Consider the following 19,642-nt stretch of genomic DNA (forward strand, 5'->3'; position numbering starts at 1 on the left):
ACGCTAGCTTGTTCCTGGGTGGGACTCACAGTTCTAGCTGCCCCCCTGTCCTCTGGTGGGGAGAGCTCAGAAGTCAGCCTGGGCACAACTGGCCTTCCTTGGTGCTTCCAGAACATAGCATCTGGGGACAATATTTATTTACATTACAAAAGAACCCGAGAAAAGATTGAGAAATACTTCCAACACTCATTACAATGAATCATCCGATTATATGGATGAAGTGATCGTTCAGCATTGGATCAGATTAGCCTCTCGCCACACGCCTGAGTGTGTAAGCAGCCCCTCAAAGGAAGTGGTCGGTGCACAGGAGACCAGACTCAGGTTGTAAGCCTGGAGGTTCCCCTCCGCTCCATCCCCTCCCTCTCTGGGGTTTTTCACTCACCGCCTGTGCGGCTTTGCTGTAGGGTCTGTCACCTCAGGAGGATGGGTTTTATTGTGGCCGTGCTGTGGGCTTTGCTCCTGTGCTGGTATTTCAATGCAAAAGTGTCAAATGACCAGGCAACCGATTGCCGTAAGTGATCTGAGGTCTTGCCTTCTCCTTATCTGATCATTTACTGTAAGTAATTCGCAGTGAGTTTCAACATCACTTCTCCCTGGCAAACGACACTCTTCTTGCCTCTCACCTGGTGCTCTCTTGCCGATGGCATTGAAGATCTGGTGTCTTGAAGTGGACCGTTTCAACGAGTCAAATCCAGGGTGCAGGTGTTTATACAATTTCCTAGTAAGGGGCAGTGAGGACCACCTGGGTCCCTGGAATAGGTGTTTTAGGACCTGGGTCACTTTTTAACTCGCCTCGTCCCACATCACTTCTGGCCAATGCCAGAAGGCAGGGGAGGTGTGGGGACACCCCTGCCTCAGGTCTGACTCATCCTTAGCTGGCTGGCTGACACTGAGGAAGTCCCTAAACCACTCTGACCCTCAAGTGTCCTCTTCTGTAAATAGGGGCACTCACACCTGCCCCATGGCGATGGTCTCCGGATTACAGGAGAGACACGGCTCCTCCAAGGCTCCTTGGAGCAGAATACACGCTCAGCAGACGTGAGTCGCCTTCTTTCCTCCCTTCCTCCCTGTCACGGTCTCTGCCACCTGCCGGTCCTCCTCTGGTTCCCGCCATAGGCACCTGGGATCAGAGAAGAGGCTGGAGGTGGAGGTCAGGGAGTAAGACCGAAGCCCCAGCTGGCCATGCTGGACTCCTGGAAGGAACCATAGACCGCCCCAGTCTCCCCACGTCAGCCACAGCAATGCACAGACCTCTATTGTGTGATGGGGTGTCACCTCGGGCAGTCAGGAGTCTTGTTCTGGTAGTTCTGGAGGCAAGAACTAGGCCATTAGGTTGAGAGCACGTGGACAGGCATATAGAAGATGAATTTGTCCATCAACAGGGAATGTCGGGCAGTGAAGCTGGCAGCCTCCAAGGTCCAGTGGCTGTGCGTTGAGGATCCTGTCGAGGGATCCACACATTTGACAGAGGTGGGATGAGGTGATACCTGGTCCTGCCGATTGTTTCCAACTGGGGAATAATGTCCAAGGTGCTCAGCAGCCTTGTTCAGAGGACAAAATCACACTGCGGAATCGCAGACAGCAACTCTTAAGGCAGTGTCTCGTCTTACGGAGCTATGGGATTATTTTAAGAGACAATGTGATTTGGGGCTAACAAGAGACTGATAAAAAAGAAAAAACCTTAAGAAAAGAGGAACGAGACATCCATCAGGGTCACTGAAAAGCTTCAGCTTATCCCTGGGAATCTCGAGAGAGCAGGCTTTCGCTGGGACTTTTGATGGTATTTTGTTGGGACCACTGGTATCTCTGGCTTGCTGCTTCTCCAGCACCCAGTGTGGGCTGTGAGCAGGAAAACTGCCCACTGTGTCACTCTCTGGGCCCAGAGGTCCCCGCCCAGTCTTCCTTGTCTCCACTCTTCAGTGTGTCCTGGCAATTGTCTTATATGCAGCATGCTGGGGTTTTAGTTGGGCTCAGCGGGAAGAAAAAGGAGAAGGCCATCTATTCCATTTTCCTGGAAATGGAAGTTAGAGGTATGTTTCTCTTGCTTAATATCACCATATCTTTTTGCTGGTTGGCATTATTTATCTGTCCTTTATGTTATTAATGATTTTTCATCTTTATTTGAAAAATCTCTCTGCCTCTAGAGAGCTCCAGAGCAAAGAACCGGAACTCGTCTTCAGATTCAGGGAACCGGCCGTGGCCTCATCTCTCTGGAAATCCTTCCTGTTACCTGTTACCCAAGATGGCTGTGGGACAAGCCACAGCTTTCGGGGGCTGGCGTTTTTAGTCTGTGACAGTTTATTATCTCAGAAGCCGAGACCCCTGCTCACCACGGCCCACCCTTGGCCTTGGCCAGTCCCGGTACAGTCAGCAATTTAACCCAGTTCTCATTTATTTTGTTTTGTTTTAGCCCACTGAATAGTCAGCAGGTAGAATTGCATGCATGACTCTGTGCCAGAAATACTCCCCCAGCTCCTGGTTCTATAGAATCTGAACCCATGAACTCAAACTGGGGCTGGGGGGCAGCAGGAGTCCCCCCACGCTGCTACCACCAAGCAGAGAACCTCCAGGAGCCTGACAGAGCCCAGAAGAGGTTGACAAGGTCCCCAGAGGCACCCTGCTTCTTGCTTTTTTAAGAAAACAAAGTTTGCAGCTGCAATGGGGAGGAAGACTTCTGTGGGTCACTACTTTTCAACCCATGCTGTTCTACCCACAGGAAAACAGACCCCAACGGAAAAAAAAGAAGAAAACAGGATTAAATTTCTGGTATTTTAATATGCAGATATATCAGCAGGCCACCTTCCTGATGTGACAGCTGCCCACCGCAGTGAGGATCCTTTCCCCACCAGGAAAGATGTTTGCCTGTTTCCCTTGTGTTTGGACGTAGCCAATACCATCCTTAAGAGCCCCTCCACCCCTGACCACAGGCAGAAATGACTAAGACCAAAAAACAGCAGAATGAGACCACTCCTGCCTGCATTGCACTTGACCTACATGTGTGGAGAACATTGTATTCTTGCCTCACAAACAGGTCAAGGGGTTCCAGGGTTCAAAGGCAAGAATGCCAAATTGTCATTCTTTGAAGAGCAGAATTATAAAATCCTGGGAAACTCAAAACAAACAGCCCCAGCACGTACCCCGCGTGCCCTGGCCGCTGTTTGTAGAAAAAGCACAACGGTAGAATTTGCAAACCATCTTGAATCCAGACAAGAGCTCTGACCGGGAGACCATGATTCGCATCGTACTCGGCAAGCAAGGCCAACATTGTGTGCGTTTCCCCGCGACACCTCAGCTAAAAGGTTGGCTGTGTGAGTGAGATATGAATATATTCATTTCCTGGACACTCAGTTTACTGCCGAAGATCAACAGCGCTGTGATATGTGAAAGTGCTCGGATTTCTCCCCGTGTGGCACAGAGGAAGGGTTGTTTGTGGGGCCAGCAAGAGGTAGGGACCCACTCACTGGAGGGATGCTGCAATAAATACAGCATCTTGCCCTGTGACTTGCTCGGGGAATTTCGGAGTGGACGGGGAAGTGCATGGCTGGGAGTTGGTCTGGCCAGTTAAGGTCTGGACCAAAGGCTGGTCGCTTTCTAAAATAAACTCACCCTTTGACTTTTGGTCGGGGTTGTGCTGAGCTGGGCCCAACCTTGCTCAGTGGCGTCTGAGCAGCGCAGGAGGCGGCACTGGGACTTCTCTCCCCAGAATAATGCCGACGATGGACGACATCCTCGAACACATAGGGGAATTCAACTTTTTCCAGAAACAAACATTTCTCTTCCTCGCTCTGCTCTCTGCCGCCTTCACCCCCATCTACGTGGGCATCGTCTTCCTGGCCTTCACCCCGGACCACCGCTGCCGGAGCCCCGGGGTGCCCGAGCTGAGCCGTCGATGCGGCTGGAGCCTGGCCGAGGAGCTCAACTACACGGTGCCGGGCCCCGGGCCCGAGGGCCAGGCCTTCCCCCGCCAGTGCCGCCGCTATGAGGTGGACTGGAACCAGAGCGCCCTCGGCTGCGTGGACCCGCTGGCCGGCCTGGCCGCCAACAGCAGCCTCCTGCCTCTGGGCCCCTGTCGGCACGGCTGGGTGTACGACACGCCCGGCTCCTCCATCGTGACCGAGGTAGGCGATCGCGGGACTTAGAAGGGATGCAGAAAGCAGAGGGTGCAGTTTTTCTTAAGGATGAACCCAGGGAGGGCCAGGTGTGCTCTTTGGACTCAAAGTATCTTATAAAAAATAAACAAACAAACAAATTAATTAATTAGATAAAATAAAATCCTAGTTTTCAAGAAAACATACAGCCTCTTACTTGTCTGGAGTTTGAGCAGGTGAGTTTAAGCTTCACATTTTGACAATAATGATTGTAGTGTATGCAAGTCTCAGCGGTAAGAAGCAAGCGAAAACATCAGCATTCCTGGGAATTATGCCAGGAAAGGGGACATTTTCAAGCCTCCTCTTTTTCTGGAGGCCCTGACTTCCCCTGCACTCTGCCATGGTACAGATGGACACCCGACACCTCACGGAACTCACCTGAACGGGTGCCTTACTGTGATACAATGTACGTTTCTCTCGATAGCTAATTGTTTTCTCTTCCATTTGCTCGAAGTATCCGTATCAAACCATCTGGGGTTGGAGCTTATGCTATGGTACTATTATTTTATTAAAAACTACACTTGGCATTAACATCTAATCATGAGGCCTCTTTTCAATAGATAGAAAGAAAAAATGGAGACTTGCTGTTTTAAAATTTTTTATTGGAATATAGTTGATCTACAATGTTGTGTGAGTTTCAGGTGTACAGCAAAGTGAATCAGTGTGTATATGTGTATATGTATATACATATATGTATATATATACATATACATAGATCCACTCTTTTTTACATTCATTCTTTTCCCATATAGGCCATTATTACAGAGTATTGAGTAGCATTCCCTGTGCTATACAGTAAGTCCTTATTAGTTGTCTATTTTATGTATAGTAGTGAGGCTTGCTTTTATTGGAGACAAAGCAAAATGGGGGGATAAAATTATTCTGCAAATACAAAGAGAGCCAGGTGCCTGGCTTAACTTAAAAGGACCGCTTGGATGACGTGAAGATATTCTGTACAGGCGTTAAGGTAGAAGAGCCATTTGAAGGATCTAAAATGGTCTGATAGTTACATGAAATGCGGAGGAGTGAAGATTTAACACCATAAAACTTTGTTTTTCCTTCTACACTGATTCTTTATTTCCAGCCTTCATTGGCTTAGCATGTCTGTGATTTTTGATTAAACAAAATCATTAAAAAGTAGAAATAATGTTTAACCAAGCATCTGGCCATTCTGTGATTCAGTCAAGTTGACCCATGAAATTAACCATCACAGGAAGCCACCTGCTTCTTAAGGCCTGGACCCAGAAAACGGCAAAGTATAACTTCCAGCACGTTCTGTTGGTCAAGTACCATAAACTTTTGAGAGGCTTCTGCAGCGTGGTTCATCTCATTGTTCATACAGAGATGGGAGACTGAGGCCCAGAGCAGAGAAAAATTTTGCCCAAGGCCACAAAGTGAGAGAGTTCGTCCTTAGCCCTAGAAAGGGGTTTTCTCCCGACCTCCAGGCCAGCACCTGTGGCTCCCCAGCATCACCTCCTGTTCCAGGTGAGGACAAAGGTAACAGCCATTAGCAAGATGCTAATTTAAAGAGACACTGAACAGCCTGGCTCCCTTAGGGCAATGCTTGTATGTGTCCACACACCTATTTAATAAAATTACAGAAAGAAATGGTTTGTGCATAAGTAATTACCCAATTTCAGCTCATTTAGCCAAAACAGAGTTCAGCCTGATGACATACTGCCAGATGGAATGCTAAACAGACTGCGGGACAAATCTTCGGGGTTGTGTAAAGAAAACTAACACAAGCAAGAAAAGAGTTGGTTTATTGTCATCCAGTCACATCAGTGCCTTGCAAGGAATACCTCCTGAGTTCCCTGGGTTGAGCTGTGTCTAACAGAATTTTGTTTTCTTTCCCTCCCAACCCGGGACACCCCTGGCCCCTCGCAGTTTAACCTAGTGTGTACCAACTCCTGGATGCTGGACCTGTTTCAGTCGGCTGTGAATGTAGGATTTTTTATCGGTTCCGTGGGTATCGGCTACATAGCAGACAGGTAGGTACAGTACAAAAGTGGTGGAATGTAAGCAGTCCAAGGAGAACGCTTGGGTTCACCTGCCCCTGCTTGAATACCCTCCATTCCCAGAGCACACAGGCCACACTTTCCTGAATTGTCGTGACGGTCTTAGATTTCCTTTACAGCTTTGATAGGCATGACCAATGTCTTTATTTTCTAATTCTCTTGGATCATAGAGGGATGTTTCAACACTGGGCAGCAGTGTTTCCTTGTGGGCTATCCAGAAGCTTAGAGTTAGAAGGGAGAGTGATAGAGGATTTCATCCCTTTTGTAATCCCAATTCTTTCTTTGGCCTCATGCCATCCACCTGGTCATGCATCTTCAGGGCCTCTGAGCTCTGTCCCGTCCTCCGCTTGCCTCTCCTGTGCTGGAACCAGGTAGACTCTCCCTTCTGTTCTTACCTGAGCCTGTGGCGTTGCAGGATTCCTGAACTGGGGCCCTGGGGCCAGATGTAATTATATGTATGGAACCTAAGATATAATTTGGTGAAAGGGAAACAGGGTCTCCACACTGGCAGAGGTAAATATCCACTTCCATACTGTCACGTCCCTGGAGAGAGATTAGGAGAGACCTCTCCACGTGGAATGTACAGCAGGTGGTCCGCGTACATGGGTCCGTGTCTCCGGGAGCTAGTTTTCAGTGACTCATACTAATCGACCTGTTCCTATGTCTTTTATTTATCCACTATTTTGTAATCCCAGGTTCACTGTGCCGGAAGTTCCTCATAAGGTGCATCTTTACTCTGTTGATGATCCATTAGACATTGTTAGGAGTCCCCCAAAGGGAAAGGAACAGAAAAGTTGGCTTTATACTTGATAAGCACCTTAGGTAATTGGCCATCAGTGCTAATTATTTAATACTCCTAATATTGACTGTTTATTGAGTATTTCCCATGTTTCAGGCACCGTGTGCAACATTTTGGACAGTATCCTCCTCTTTAATCATTAGTCACCTAGTGAGATAGTGCCATATAACTCTATAATAAATATGCAATCTTTTATAGTATATTATACGCTATAACTATATGTATTTAATTCTGAAATAAGTGGTAAAGTAAATACACGTTATGCTTGTTCCTTCCCCAGCTATATCTTTGATACAGGTAAACCAAAGGCCGTGAGCTTAATATGAGATAGAGACAGAACATTTTCTCTGATGATACTACAGTCTGGATTAAAACTTGCAAGTGTGTTAAAGATTAATAAGGATGGCTGACTCAATCGCACCCTCAGGGGCGTCTGAACTGTCACAGCCGGGGCCCCCTGTGGCAGCAGGAGGGAGGGAAGGTGACAGTGAAGGTGCTGGGTCACGAGGCGGCCCCGTGCGTCACGTCACTTCTGTAACTGTCTACTCAGCCTCCCTTCAAAGGCCCCTCCTGGGGCGCTGTGTGGCAAAGAGGCTTGTGAGGTGCAGAGGAAGGCCGTTCGCTTTTACCTTTACTGCCACAGAACTGGCAATAAGGACGGTGGTTTGGAAATGACCCCTGAAGTCTTGAGAGGTGGCCTGACGAGGGTGGTCGGGAGTCCGCCCTGCCCCCCGCGTGTGGCGGTCTGGACCCCCGGCTCCCGGTTCCCTCTCCACTGGCTCTTCCAATGTAAGGAGCAGATTCTAACACTCAACTCGCCAGCACAGAAGTGAGCGAACAGGGGACTGAGCTTCACAGCTGGTTAAATGAATGAGTTGATTATTCCCATCCCGCTCAGAGTAGGAGACCGGTTATCATCCTCTTCCTGACTTAAAATCCCCGGTCAATTATCCACCTTCTTAGATGACCTCATTATTTTGTTCCTATTGTTGAAATCTCCCGTGTAAAGTTGACTACTCGTTTTTCTTCCCCCCAAAGCTGTGTACATCCCTCTATTTCTTTTTCTTAAACTGTCTGAAGTCTGGTTGGTTGCTGCCCGCTTCTCTTCGGTTTGTGTATGCAGGTAAGGGTGCGTAATAAGACAACCACCCTACAGCTCCAAAAAGGACACTATCTATTGCACATTTAATGCCTATTACTGAATAATTGTCAGGTTTTATAGAATGGAACAAGAATCTCATGGAAATCCATCTGCTGCTACAGATTAAACCAACACTAAATAAAATAGATTGTCAGCTATGAGGAATTTAAAACATATTGTTACTGAGCCCAAGCTCACTCTGCTTGCCACTTGACAGGCCAATAAATCGGAGACGAAGTGCTGAGACAAGGAACACGACTTCATTCGGAAAGCCAGCAGACCGAGAAGATGGAGGGCTAGGGTCCCCAGAATAACCATCTTATCGGGGTTTGGATGCCAGTTTCTCTTATAGAACAGAGAGGGGGAGGAGATGGGGAAGTAAAGTAAAAACACCGTAAGTTTTGCAAATGCCCCCTGGAATGGCCAGCCTCAGGGAGGGGATGTGTTCATTTCTTCTTCCTTGCAGCCATCGGCAGGTGGACAGGGTCCGGATGTTTCCCTGAACAAAGGCACTTTGGTTTAACATTCAGGCAGAGGGGCAGGGTTCTCTGAGGCAGGCCGTTGTGTATAGACAGTATCCTTTTAGTGGACAAAAACAGCAGAAAGCAAAGGTTAAAGTAGAAGAAACAGATCCAACATGTAGTCAGACCTGGTTCTCTCCTGTAACAATACGACCTAACAGCTGATGAAGGTGTCTTTTAGAAGAAAGCCAGGAGCACATTATGAACAGGTTATAATAAGAATACCGAGCCTTACACCAAGTCAACTTTCAGAAGGTCACCTTTGCAAGTAGAAGGAGGGAGAGACGGGGGATATATGCTAGAGATTTTGAAAGTAAACCTTTTGTAAGATGTCTAATTTGTTTCATCATTCAAACCTCCTAAAGAATGATTTTCAGAATCACCTGACTCCAAAACAGTAATCTCTCACCAATTCAAGGTTTTTTTACTCTAATGGTCAGTAATTTAGTGTCAGGCTTGTAAATGTTTAACAACTGACTCTCTGAAGGAAAAAGCCTCAGTTTGCAGGGTTTGTTGATCTCCGTGTTGTCAAGGCTCCCACGGTGGTCCATTTCAAGCTACCAAAGTGAGGTCACTGAACACAGAGTTGGCTAGAAAGATGCGCCATTCTATGGTATTTCCACCATACAACTACAACAGGTAGACATAAAAAACTTCCTGAGCATAGACAATGGTCAAACACAGTAAAATAATTAGGAAGAGATAAGTTTTGCATATTTATTACATGTGCTTTTAACATAATTTACTTTATTGTAAGTGTGTACTTTCATTTTTAATAATGGCTGTGTTTAACAGTCAGCTCACAAATTTTCTGAAAGTCTATCAATCAGCTCGCAGGAGCCAGAACTGCACTGCCCAGATTTCACAGCGGAACGAGATCAAGGCAGAATCAAAGTCCCAGCGGGTCGCAGTCAAACTTACTCAACTCTGTGGAATCTTTCAAAACTAGCTCTCCCCTACCTACTATGCGCCAGTCATTTTACTGGGCATCCCTGTGTGTTACATTTCACTTAGGATCATAACAGCCTTTGAAAGGAGAGTGGATTATCCCGTTTGCAGATGAGGAAACGGAGGCTCAGTGAAATGAAAGCAGTGCTTCCCAAATGGTAACGTCCATAGTAACCACCTGGGGGTTTTGTTAGAATTATGATTCTGATCCAGTGGGTCTGGAGTGGGCCTGAGAGTCTGCATTTCTAACCACTCGACGGTGATGCTGAGAGCCCCAGACCTCAGTCTCAGTAGCAGGTAGCTAAAGGACTTCTGAAGCCAGCAGTCCTGGAGTTCACCCCATTCTCTTTTATTTGCTCTTCGTCTTTCATTTAACCACTTAAGTGGTTCTGTTGTGGGAGGGTAGGAAGTGGGGGAAGGTTCTCGAACCACTCTCCCAAATCTCCAAAATTTCTTCCAGCCCTGCCTCAGTGTGTTTTTTATTTTATTTAATTTAATTAATTTATTTATTTATTTTTGGCTGTGTTGGGTCTTTGTTGCTGCGCACAGGCTTTCTCTAGTTGCGGCGAGCAGGGCCTCCTCTTCGTTGTGGTGCGCGGGCTTCTCATTGCGGTGACTTCTCTCGTTGCGGAGCACGGGCTCTAGGTGTGCGGGCTTCAGTAGTTGTGGCACACGGGCTCAGTAGTTGTGGCTTGCGGGCTCTAGAGCACAGGCTCAGTGGTTGTGATGCACGGGCTTAGTTGCTCCTCACGTGTGGGATCTTCCCGGACGAGGGTTCGAACCCGTGTCCCTGCATTGGCAAGCGAATTCTTAACCACTGCGCCACCAGGGAAGTCCCTGCCTTATTGTTTTAATAGCACTGTGTCTTTATGTGAACATGTCCCCTAGTGAAGCTGCTCTGCATTGGTAGATTTGATTCTCTGAAGGCTTCCACGCACTGAGTTTCAGATGATGAATGTTCCCTCTCATCCACCATGGGATTTTGTCCATATACTGGAACATGATTATGGTGCTTTGGGATTTGACTGAGTCAACTTTGGAAGTTGAAGAATTATCACTTCAGCACATACTTATAAATTCTTTGAGGGTAAAGGGAGAGGTTCAGGAAGAAAGGCTAAAACATTGTGCTGATATGACTTTGGAAGGCTGTGGATAAAAGTCCAGGGGGTACATGTTTACAGTGGGGAACCACTGACTGAGAATTTTAAAATGATGTGGTCAAAACAGGGTTTTAAGAAGTTTAACAGTTTCCATTAATTACTAATGAGACTGCTTCATCTTTAAATTTCAGATTTAGAGCATTAATAATCCCAAGTAATTGTTAACAATGTTGTGGATTCTTTTCAAGTGGTCAGTTAGTATTGAAATGGTCACTAGAGCACAAATTGCCTAAAGGAAGAGCAGCAATTAACAGATGTCCAGCCGCATCAAACGTGCACCTGCTAATGACGTGGCAGCGCTACTGACCTGCAGTTTGAAGTGGATAGACAAAGAAAAATTAAAGAAAACATCGCTTTGCATGAAGAATTTTTAAAATATCCACTAACAGCTAGTTAGGGCGTCTTTTAGAACAAAACCAAGAGGACATGATGAAATGTGGAAAAAAGAGACTGAACTTCAAGTCAGCTTTCTGAGAGGCAGCTTTGCAAAGGGAGGGAGGGAGGAGAGAGGGAGGAGGGCTGGGTGCAAAGCTCTTTAGGTGTAATACCGCACTGAATCCCCTGGTCAGGCTGGGTCAGATAGCTCTTCTCCAGATGAAGAAACTGAGAAAGGCCGCGTAACTCGCCCGACATCCCAGTCAGCGGTAAGGCCAAGGTTAAACCCAGGTTCCCACGTTTCCGTCTACTCTGTGCACTGACACACTCTCCAGGTCCCTAAACCGATGGGACCCAAGTCTCAAATAAAATGTGCGGGAGCAATCCTGCTAAGGTACTCCATGGCAAAGGCCTATGGGATGGCAACAGGTGAGATGATGACAGCGCCACACAAAAGACCGTTGCCATGGAGACACACAAATACCATGAAGTCCAAAGGCAGTGTTGAAAATGGATGGGGAAATACATTGAACACGGAATTTTGTTTTTTCTAAAGCAAAAGCTCCTCAGTGGGCAGCTAGATGAGACTGTTGGTGCAAAGGCCCAGCTCATGTGAAGACAGAAGCCCTAGACGGGCCCTTGGGACATTCAGCGCTAGGTGGCCTGAAGAATCACCCCCTCCCCACGTACCCTCCACAGTGGGGGGCTGAGAGGTGCTCCAGCCCAGGGTGAATGGGCCTCACTGGGCTTCAAGTTTATACATAGTGCCCTGGTGCAAAGTCCTGATGGAACTGACCTGAAGCCAGGGATTCTCTTGGTGGGTATCAGTCTGTACCTCCTGAATGTCCATCATTCAGAGATAACCTCCACTTTAGTTTAGAGTTCCATAACTTCTGTGAATTTTCTACAACCCTCATGAATCTAATCTAATTTCATTCCCTCTCTTTGTTTTCTCCTTGCAGGTTTGGTCGTAAGCTCTGCCTCTTGATTACAATCCTCATAAATGCTTCATCTGGAGTTCTCATGGCTATTTCCCCAAACTATACATGGATGCTAATTTTTCGCTTGATCCAAGGACTGGTCAGCAAGGCAGGCTGGTTAATAGGGTACATCCTGAGTAAGAACGCTTGTGATTCTAGCTGTGGGGGACACTGCTGGCAAAGTATAGTCAGTCACGTGAGGGTAGCTGCCCAGGAAAATGGACTCAGCTTCAAGACAATGTTGAAAGATTTTTTTTCTGTATCAAAAGAATTTCTGAAATCTTTTCAGTAAACTCATTCTGCATTCCTCCTAGAAAGAAAACAATGAAGCAGGAATGAGAGTAAACATCATGCCATCCAAACTCTTATATAACTCTTCAGGAATTTTTGTTTTCTGTGCCCTGGGGTGTACCATAGAGAGGAAATCTAGCCTACCAGGCTTTACAGAGAGAAAATTCATTGATGAGAATACATTAGATTTATAAGGGGCTTTATTAATTTGAGTACATCCATTCTAGCAAACCACAGTTATCCTCAATGTATATGCAAGGAAACCAAGGATAGAAGTACTGTGGTCAATCTCGGTTCCTCAGCGAGCCATTTGTAGGACCAGGAATATCATTTCCATCCTACTCATTAGGAACCAGGGTTATGCTTAAGCTCCATGGATTATAAGAGAATATTTGAATTATAACAGCAGAGCATCTGTAAATTAATATTAAGGAGAATTACCACCCTAATTAGATCTTGGGAATTCACTCCATCGTTGCTTGCCCTTCTGCTACATTCAAATAGCAACCACACCAAGGGAAATGGACACTGAAATTAAAAGAATATTAATCAACCTTTCATTTCGCACAGGAGAACTAGAATATGTGTGCTTAAAATTTGACCCAGTAAAGTTAATTTGGGGGATTCTATGAGATGAAGAGGAGATGGTGCCTAACACTCTCAGGTGCCTGTCATGGTCGTCACCTGATCTATGTCTGGGCAACAAAGGAGTTAATGTACACAGTTATTCGATGAGAAATTTGGTTTCTCATACACGTGACATGGAGAAATTTAAATTTAAGTTTCATCCTCCCATTAATTTCTTCTCCAGTCCCTCTGGATGTCCTTAAGGTGCACCTGTCATTCACCCTCTTTCTACCTGCTACCCCAAGACCTCATCCATGACCCCAACCACTTTGAAAGACAGACATTTCTATTTATTAAGCATGTACATAATTTTGTCTGTCTTTTTAAAAATGCTTTTGGATAATTCACAGTGATTTATAGAAATAATTTTCGAGTGCATTTCTATTTGGTTTACAAATAGTTGAAGTCTTTCACATGATTACCAAACATTTAAAGCAAAACTCTGTGGTTCATGGAATATCTAGAATCTCAATTCTAGAATGTCTATAATATAAAAATGACTATTTCGTAAATCCATGTATCACAGACTTCATACTTCTGCCATGCTGTAGTCATGGGATTGGATAAGGCTGTTTACTATACCACGTGCCGTGTTATGCTCATACACCAGCTCCTGGAAAATAAAAAGCCTGATTCATAGTGTTTTCCAATTTCTAAGTTGTAAATACTCCCACCATGACTGCTTTTAAGATACCAATGGGTTAAAAACCAGCTTGCAAAATTCCTGAAAATTTAAAAATCAGTTCTTGCAAGCCAGTACTAGCTGACTCCAGTCAGCTTGGAACCCCACCACCAGGTTTCCAAGCCATTTAAACACATTAACAGGATTGCCAAGAAAATGTTTAACTCATGTAAGAGGGCAAGTTATATTGAGCTATTCATTTACGTGAAAATCATCTATGCTCTAAAGTCAATGTTTACCCCATGTAATATGGGATTATAAGATTTTACATTAATTAACACAACAGCAGTAATCATAACAAAATAGGTCCCAAAGAACATTTAAAAGTTTTCAGAGAGCTGTATAGAAAATTCTAGAACTTGGATTACTTTTGTGTTGGCATTCTAGTTTCCCCATAGTTAGACAGCCAACTCCCTGTTGTACTGACTTGCGTTGACCCTTTGGGTTGTCTCTGCAGTTACAGAATTTGTTGGGCTGAGCTACCGGAGAACAGTGGGGATTCTTTACCAAGTGGCCTTCACGGTTGGGCTCCTGGTGCTTGCTGGGGTGGCATACGTACTTCCGCACTGGAGGTGGCTGCAGTTCACAGTGACTCTGCCCAACTTCTGCTTCTTGCTCTATTACTGGTAAGTCCCTGTGGAACCAAGAGGACATAGACTGAAATATTTTATTTAGCTAAAAAGACTGTCTTCCCCAGTGAACACCATCCTTCGAATCTAAGATATCCTTCACTCTTCTGTTTCACAGGAAACCCAGGTCCATGTTTCAGGGATAAAAATCATAAGCTTTAATCTGTCTTCCCCTCTGGAAATCAGATGTTCTTTCACTTTGAACTTAAGAGTTTTATGACTTGGATCTCACATTTTTCACTTTATTTTTGTGGTGTTTAAAGTAGCTTCCAGTAGCCATGATACCCTTTAAAGAGACTGACAATACTATTGTTCTGATTCTGCCCCTCCTCAGAAGAAACTTCAGGATAGAGAAGGGGAAGTATGGCACTTCTGTCACCACTTCCAATACCATGCCCAAAGCAGACATCCCCAATCAATCACAGCAGTCTTTATCCCAGATAAGGCCAACATGGAACCCCAGAGAGACCATACCAATCAATCAGAGTTACCAGGGCAAGTGAAATATGTTTGTCACCCCTGCCCAAGGGAAACATGGAACACAGTAAAAACAGAAGAAACTATCAGAAACTCCTAATGCAAGCTTACCTGAGATAAAGCAAGAGGGACGCTAGATTATCAACCAAATCTCTCTCCTATGAAAAAACCCACCTATTTAGCTCCTGGACATATCTACCTGTTCTTCCCATAGCTGTCTTGTCTAAGAATTAAACATCTCAACCCTTCCCAGGAAGCCTATTTCTCCTCCAAAAGCCGTTAAAACTCTGAGAGTGATCCTTAGTTTCATCCCTATATCCTTTCTACCCCCTTTATGTCTCTGAAACCATCCCTCTTTTCCGCTGTTCTCATTAGGAATCCATTATGTCTTGCCTGGATTTCTGGGTAGACTCATAACTGGTCTCTTTGGCATCAGCTTTCCCACCCTCTAATCCATGTTTCACGCCGCATTGTAAAACTCCAGGCCCACCCCGTTACTCTCCTGCTTAAACGTCTTTCAGTAGTTTGATTCCCTTCAGAATAAAGACCTAGTGCTTTAGCATGACACAGAAGGCCCACCTATTATCCACGTTCTGACTCTTTCTGAAGCACTTCTTGCCACTTTCACTCAATAGAGTCAAATTTAATTTTCTTACAATTCTACAAGCTCCACAGAAGAGTAGAAAATAGGTATTTGGGGTGTTTTGTTTTCTTCAGATAAATATTCAGAAGTGGGATTTCTGGATCATACGGTAGTTCTAATTTTTTTAGGGAACCTCCATACTGTTCTCCGTAGTGGCCACACCCATTTACATTCCCACCAATAGTGCACAAGGATTCCCTTTTCTCTACATCCTTGCCAACACTTATTTCTTGTCTTTTTGATAACAGCCATTCGGACAGGTGTGAGGTGATATCTTGTAGTTTTGATTTGCTTTTCCCTGATGATTAGTGATGTTGAGCATCTTCATGTGTTTGTTGGCCATCTGTATGTCTTCTTTGGAAAAATGTCTATTCAGATACTCTGCCCATTTTTAAATTGAATTGCTTGGTTTTCTGCTATTGGATTGCATGAGTTCTTTATATATTTTGGATATTAACCCTCTATCAGATACATGGTTTGCAAATATTCTCTCCCATTCAGTAGGCTGCTTTTTCATTTTGTGGATGGTTCCCTTGGCTGTGTAGCCCCTGTACAGTTTTATTTCCTTTGTAGATCCAACCAAACCTCACTGTGTAAGATCCCTCACAGAGATCTGCTATGACCCCTGGGGGTGGGTGTTCAGTAAGATTTTCCCTCCACTTAACAGCATTGATGACACTTTTTCTGTGCCCTAGGTGCATACCTGAGTCTCCTAGGTGGTTGATCTCCCAGAACAAAGACGCTAAAGCCATGAAAATCATTAAGCACATCGCAAAGAAAAATGGAAAATCTCTGCCTACCTCTCTTCAGGTGAGCCAGCAGCTGAAGTATCAAATCAGGGAACAGTGAAAAGGAAGATTTGGGAAAACCGTGCATTGTCTCAATGGGGAGTGGCAGAAGCGGCCCACCCACCTTGTGCAACAGGACATTTCTGTTGTACTAAGATTTGTGGTTCCCTGGTAGAATATTTTAAACAGATGGAAAACAAAACTAAAGGAAGCCAAAAGCCTTTTAAAAGTCAAATGAGGCGCTTCTATCTTGTTCATCTCTCGACCATGTTGCCCCTTAGGCCCCGGTACTCGAAGTCTTGTTTGCCTGTGTGTCCATCAACATCCTCAGGGAGGGAGGTTTTCTCCAGAGGGAAGATTCTTCAAACACAAATAATTTCTTAGAATTTTTAAAATGTTGGATAGAAGTTATCCCAAAATATTTTAAGCAACCCCTGCCTTCCTGAATAGAACAAATGACTGAAGTGTTCATTTTCTCTGCATTTAGTGTTTCGCCTTTAGTGGACCTCATCACGTTTAATTTAAACCTTTCCATCTGACAAGGCTTGGAAAAGAGAATATCAAGCTTATTAGGAATTTATACTGAAATAAGAGTAAGTCATTTCTGATGAGGCTCTAAGATGAGTGACCTGTAAGAATTTGAGATTGACGTGGCATTTAGAGTGAGGATTTGGGGGCTCAGAGCTCTTTTTTCTTCATTTCCTCTCTGGTTTCTGGGTGTTTGGAATATATATTTTTTCCCAAGAATGACAGGCATAGCACTGATTCTTGGATTTCAGATCCTCTCAGAAACTGGCCAGGGAATAGGGCACACGTGGGTCACTGTCTCGCTCAAGGTCAGAGTTCACATGAGGGTGGTAAGTCTGGTCACTGCTGGTCTCCTGGAGACTTCTTCCCCTCCTTCCTGGGTCTTTCACACAACATCACGTGTTGCTCCAGGAAGGAGACAGAAGGGAGTGGGTCTCACAAGGGTTCTGCTGCCTGAACCCTGGAGATGAAATGTCCCCTCCACCACCTACTGTGTCATCTAGAGTAGGGCTTCTCAATTCTGTGCACGGGATCACCTGGGGACCTTGTGAACATGCAGATTCAGGTTCCATCTGTCTGGGCTGGGGCCTGAGATCTTTCATTCTAACGAGCTCCAGGTGATTCCATTGCTGGACTGAGCGCCAGGGTCCCAGATCACTCTCCTGACCTTTGGGCCACACAACGGTCCAGGTGTGCAGAGAGGGCGTGTCAATGCCCTCGGCCCTCAGGGCCACTGGGCTGGGCCTTGATGTTACCCCACCCGCTTTCAGCAGTATCCCTTTATATACGCGCATGAGTTACCTCACTTCTCTGTAGCCCAGCTTCCTCTTCTGTGAAATGGGGTGAAAAACGTAGACCTAACTTGCAGGGTAGTTGTAATGATTAAACAAGCTAATGTGCGTGGAGGGCTTAGCTAGTCCCGGGCACGTTAAAAGCACTCAGCAAGTGTAAGGCATTATGTTCCCTGGATGACCCTGGGGCGCCATCATGAAATATACAAAGCTGTTCCTATTTTTTCTATTCTTAGAGCCTCGGATCTGATGAGGAAGTTGGCGAGAAGTTGAATCCTTCATTTCTCGACTTGGTCAGAACCCCTCAGATAAGGAAACACACTTTGATCTTGATGTACAACTGGTAAAGATTATTTTTCACTTTAAAATCCCTCCAAATTCTTTTAATCTGAATCATCCACATAAAGGGAGGGACCAAGAGTACCTTCAAAACATAGCCTGGGGGCTTCCCTGGTGGCGCAGTGGTTGAGAGCCCGCCTGCCGATGCAGGGGACGCGGGTTCGTGCCCCGGTCCGGGAAGATCCCACATGCTGCGGAGCGGCTGGTCCCGTGAGCCATGGCCGCTGAGCCTGCGCGTCCGGAGCCTGTGCTCCGCAACGTGAGAGGCCACAGCAGTGAGAGGCCCGCGTACCGCAAAAAAAAAGACATAGCCTGGGTCTAGTTAGCATCAACAGTGGTTTGCAAGTAGTCTCATTTATAGGTGGGTTTCCCGAAATCATTTTTCTCAGGCAGATGTTGAAATCGGCTTACAGTCCCAACGCACAGATCACTACATTCTCAACCTTGGCTTTCCCTTAAGAATCACCTGGGAGATAGTAAAATGCCAAGGCCAGACCCCTCCCTGACAAGGATATGGATTTAATTGGTCGAGGGAAGGGCCCAGGAACCAATACTTTCAAAATCCTCCAGGTGATTCTAATATATAGCCAAACTGAGAACTATTGGTATAGATTAATTTTTTCAATTGAAGTATAATTGATTTACAATATCGTGTTAGTTTCAGGTGTACAGCACAGCAATTCAGATATATATATGTGTATATATGTACATGTATATATTCTTCTTCAGATTCTCTTCCCTTATAGGTTATTACAAAATATTGAGTACAGTTCCCTGTGCTATACAGTAGGTCCTTGTGGTATAGATTAATTGATGATGAGTGTACATCTCTCCTGATTGTACAAGACCTTTTATTTTTCTTTTCTACCTGGAGAAAATAAATAAGTAAACTTCCCAAACAAGAATAAACCACAGGAACAGATGAACCGGTTTGCAGGCAGAAATAGAGACACAGATGTAGAGAACAAATGTATGGATATCAAGGGGGGAAAGTGGCGGGGGTGGTGGTGGTGGTGTGATGAATTGGGAGATTGGGATTGACATATATACACTAATATGTATAAAATGGATAACTAATAAGAACCTGCTGTATAAAAAAATAAAACAAAGTTCAAAAATTTAAAAAAAAACGAATAAACCACAGGAATAATCCACTGGCTCCACAACCCACTAGCAAGCCTAAGCATCCTCACCGCCTGCTGGCTGCCCCAGAGCCCTGTGCCGCGGGCCCTGCAACAGCCTCCTTTGCTGCAGCAGGCTTCCCTCCACCGGGCGGCATCGCTGGGATGACTCACATCAGCTAAAGGAAGCGTCATGGTCACTGACAAAAGCTAAGCTCATCAGGAATTAATCTAGCAACCTTCACAGTATTGCATGTAAAATGCACCAGGGAAATTTGGCTTCATTATCCTTTCTTTTTCTGAGTAATTGTGATTCTTGCTAATCATCCTCATATTTTCCATTACAGACAACGAACATTTTTAGCCAACAAAACTAGATCAAAATGTTGCTGTATCACGTCAGAAGATATATCATCCAAAGTGGGCCTGTACCCATTTGGGAATTTGGTACCCATTTGGTCTCCTGGGTTCCTAATATTTGGATTAAGTAGTCAATCCCTGCGATTTCGACTGCATTAGAAGGCCACAAAGAGAAAAAAATAATTAACAAGCACTAAGAGCTCGATACAGTTTACTAAATAAATCACTCTAGTAAGACATTTCTTCTTGCCTTTCAATTTGGTCAAGGAATGTTAG

At 45.2% G+C, this 19,642-nt stretch overlaps 1 protein-coding gene across 1 annotated transcript in view; it reads left to right on the forward strand.

The window, feature by feature from the left end:
* Nucleotides 1–3,707: 3,707 nt before the first annotated feature.
* LOC309972262 (solute carrier family 22 member 2) overlaps nucleotides 3,708–19,642 on the forward strand; it is a gene marked incomplete at both ends in the record, with an annotated part of 28,537 nt that continues 12,602 nt past the window's right edge. The window contains 6 exons of the mRNA XM_082855876.1: nucleotides 3,708–4,118; nucleotides 6,036–6,139; nucleotides 12,073–12,227; nucleotides 14,148–14,316; nucleotides 16,135–16,249; nucleotides 17,783–17,889. Coding sequence (XP_082712002.1) covers nucleotides 3,708–4,118; nucleotides 6,036–6,139; nucleotides 12,073–12,227; nucleotides 14,148–14,316; nucleotides 16,135–16,249; nucleotides 17,783–17,889 — 1,061 coding nt within the window. The remainder of the gene's footprint in view (nucleotides 4,119–6,035; nucleotides 6,140–12,072; nucleotides 12,228–14,147; nucleotides 14,317–16,134; nucleotides 16,250–17,782; nucleotides 17,890–19,642) is intronic.

This window comes from Leucopleurus acutus (assembly GCF_964270905.1).
Source record: "Leucopleurus acutus genome assembly, chromosome: 15".
In the NCBI taxonomy this organism is placed as follows: domain Eukaryota; kingdom Metazoa; phylum Chordata; class Mammalia; order Artiodactyla; family Delphinidae; genus Leucopleurus; species Leucopleurus acutus.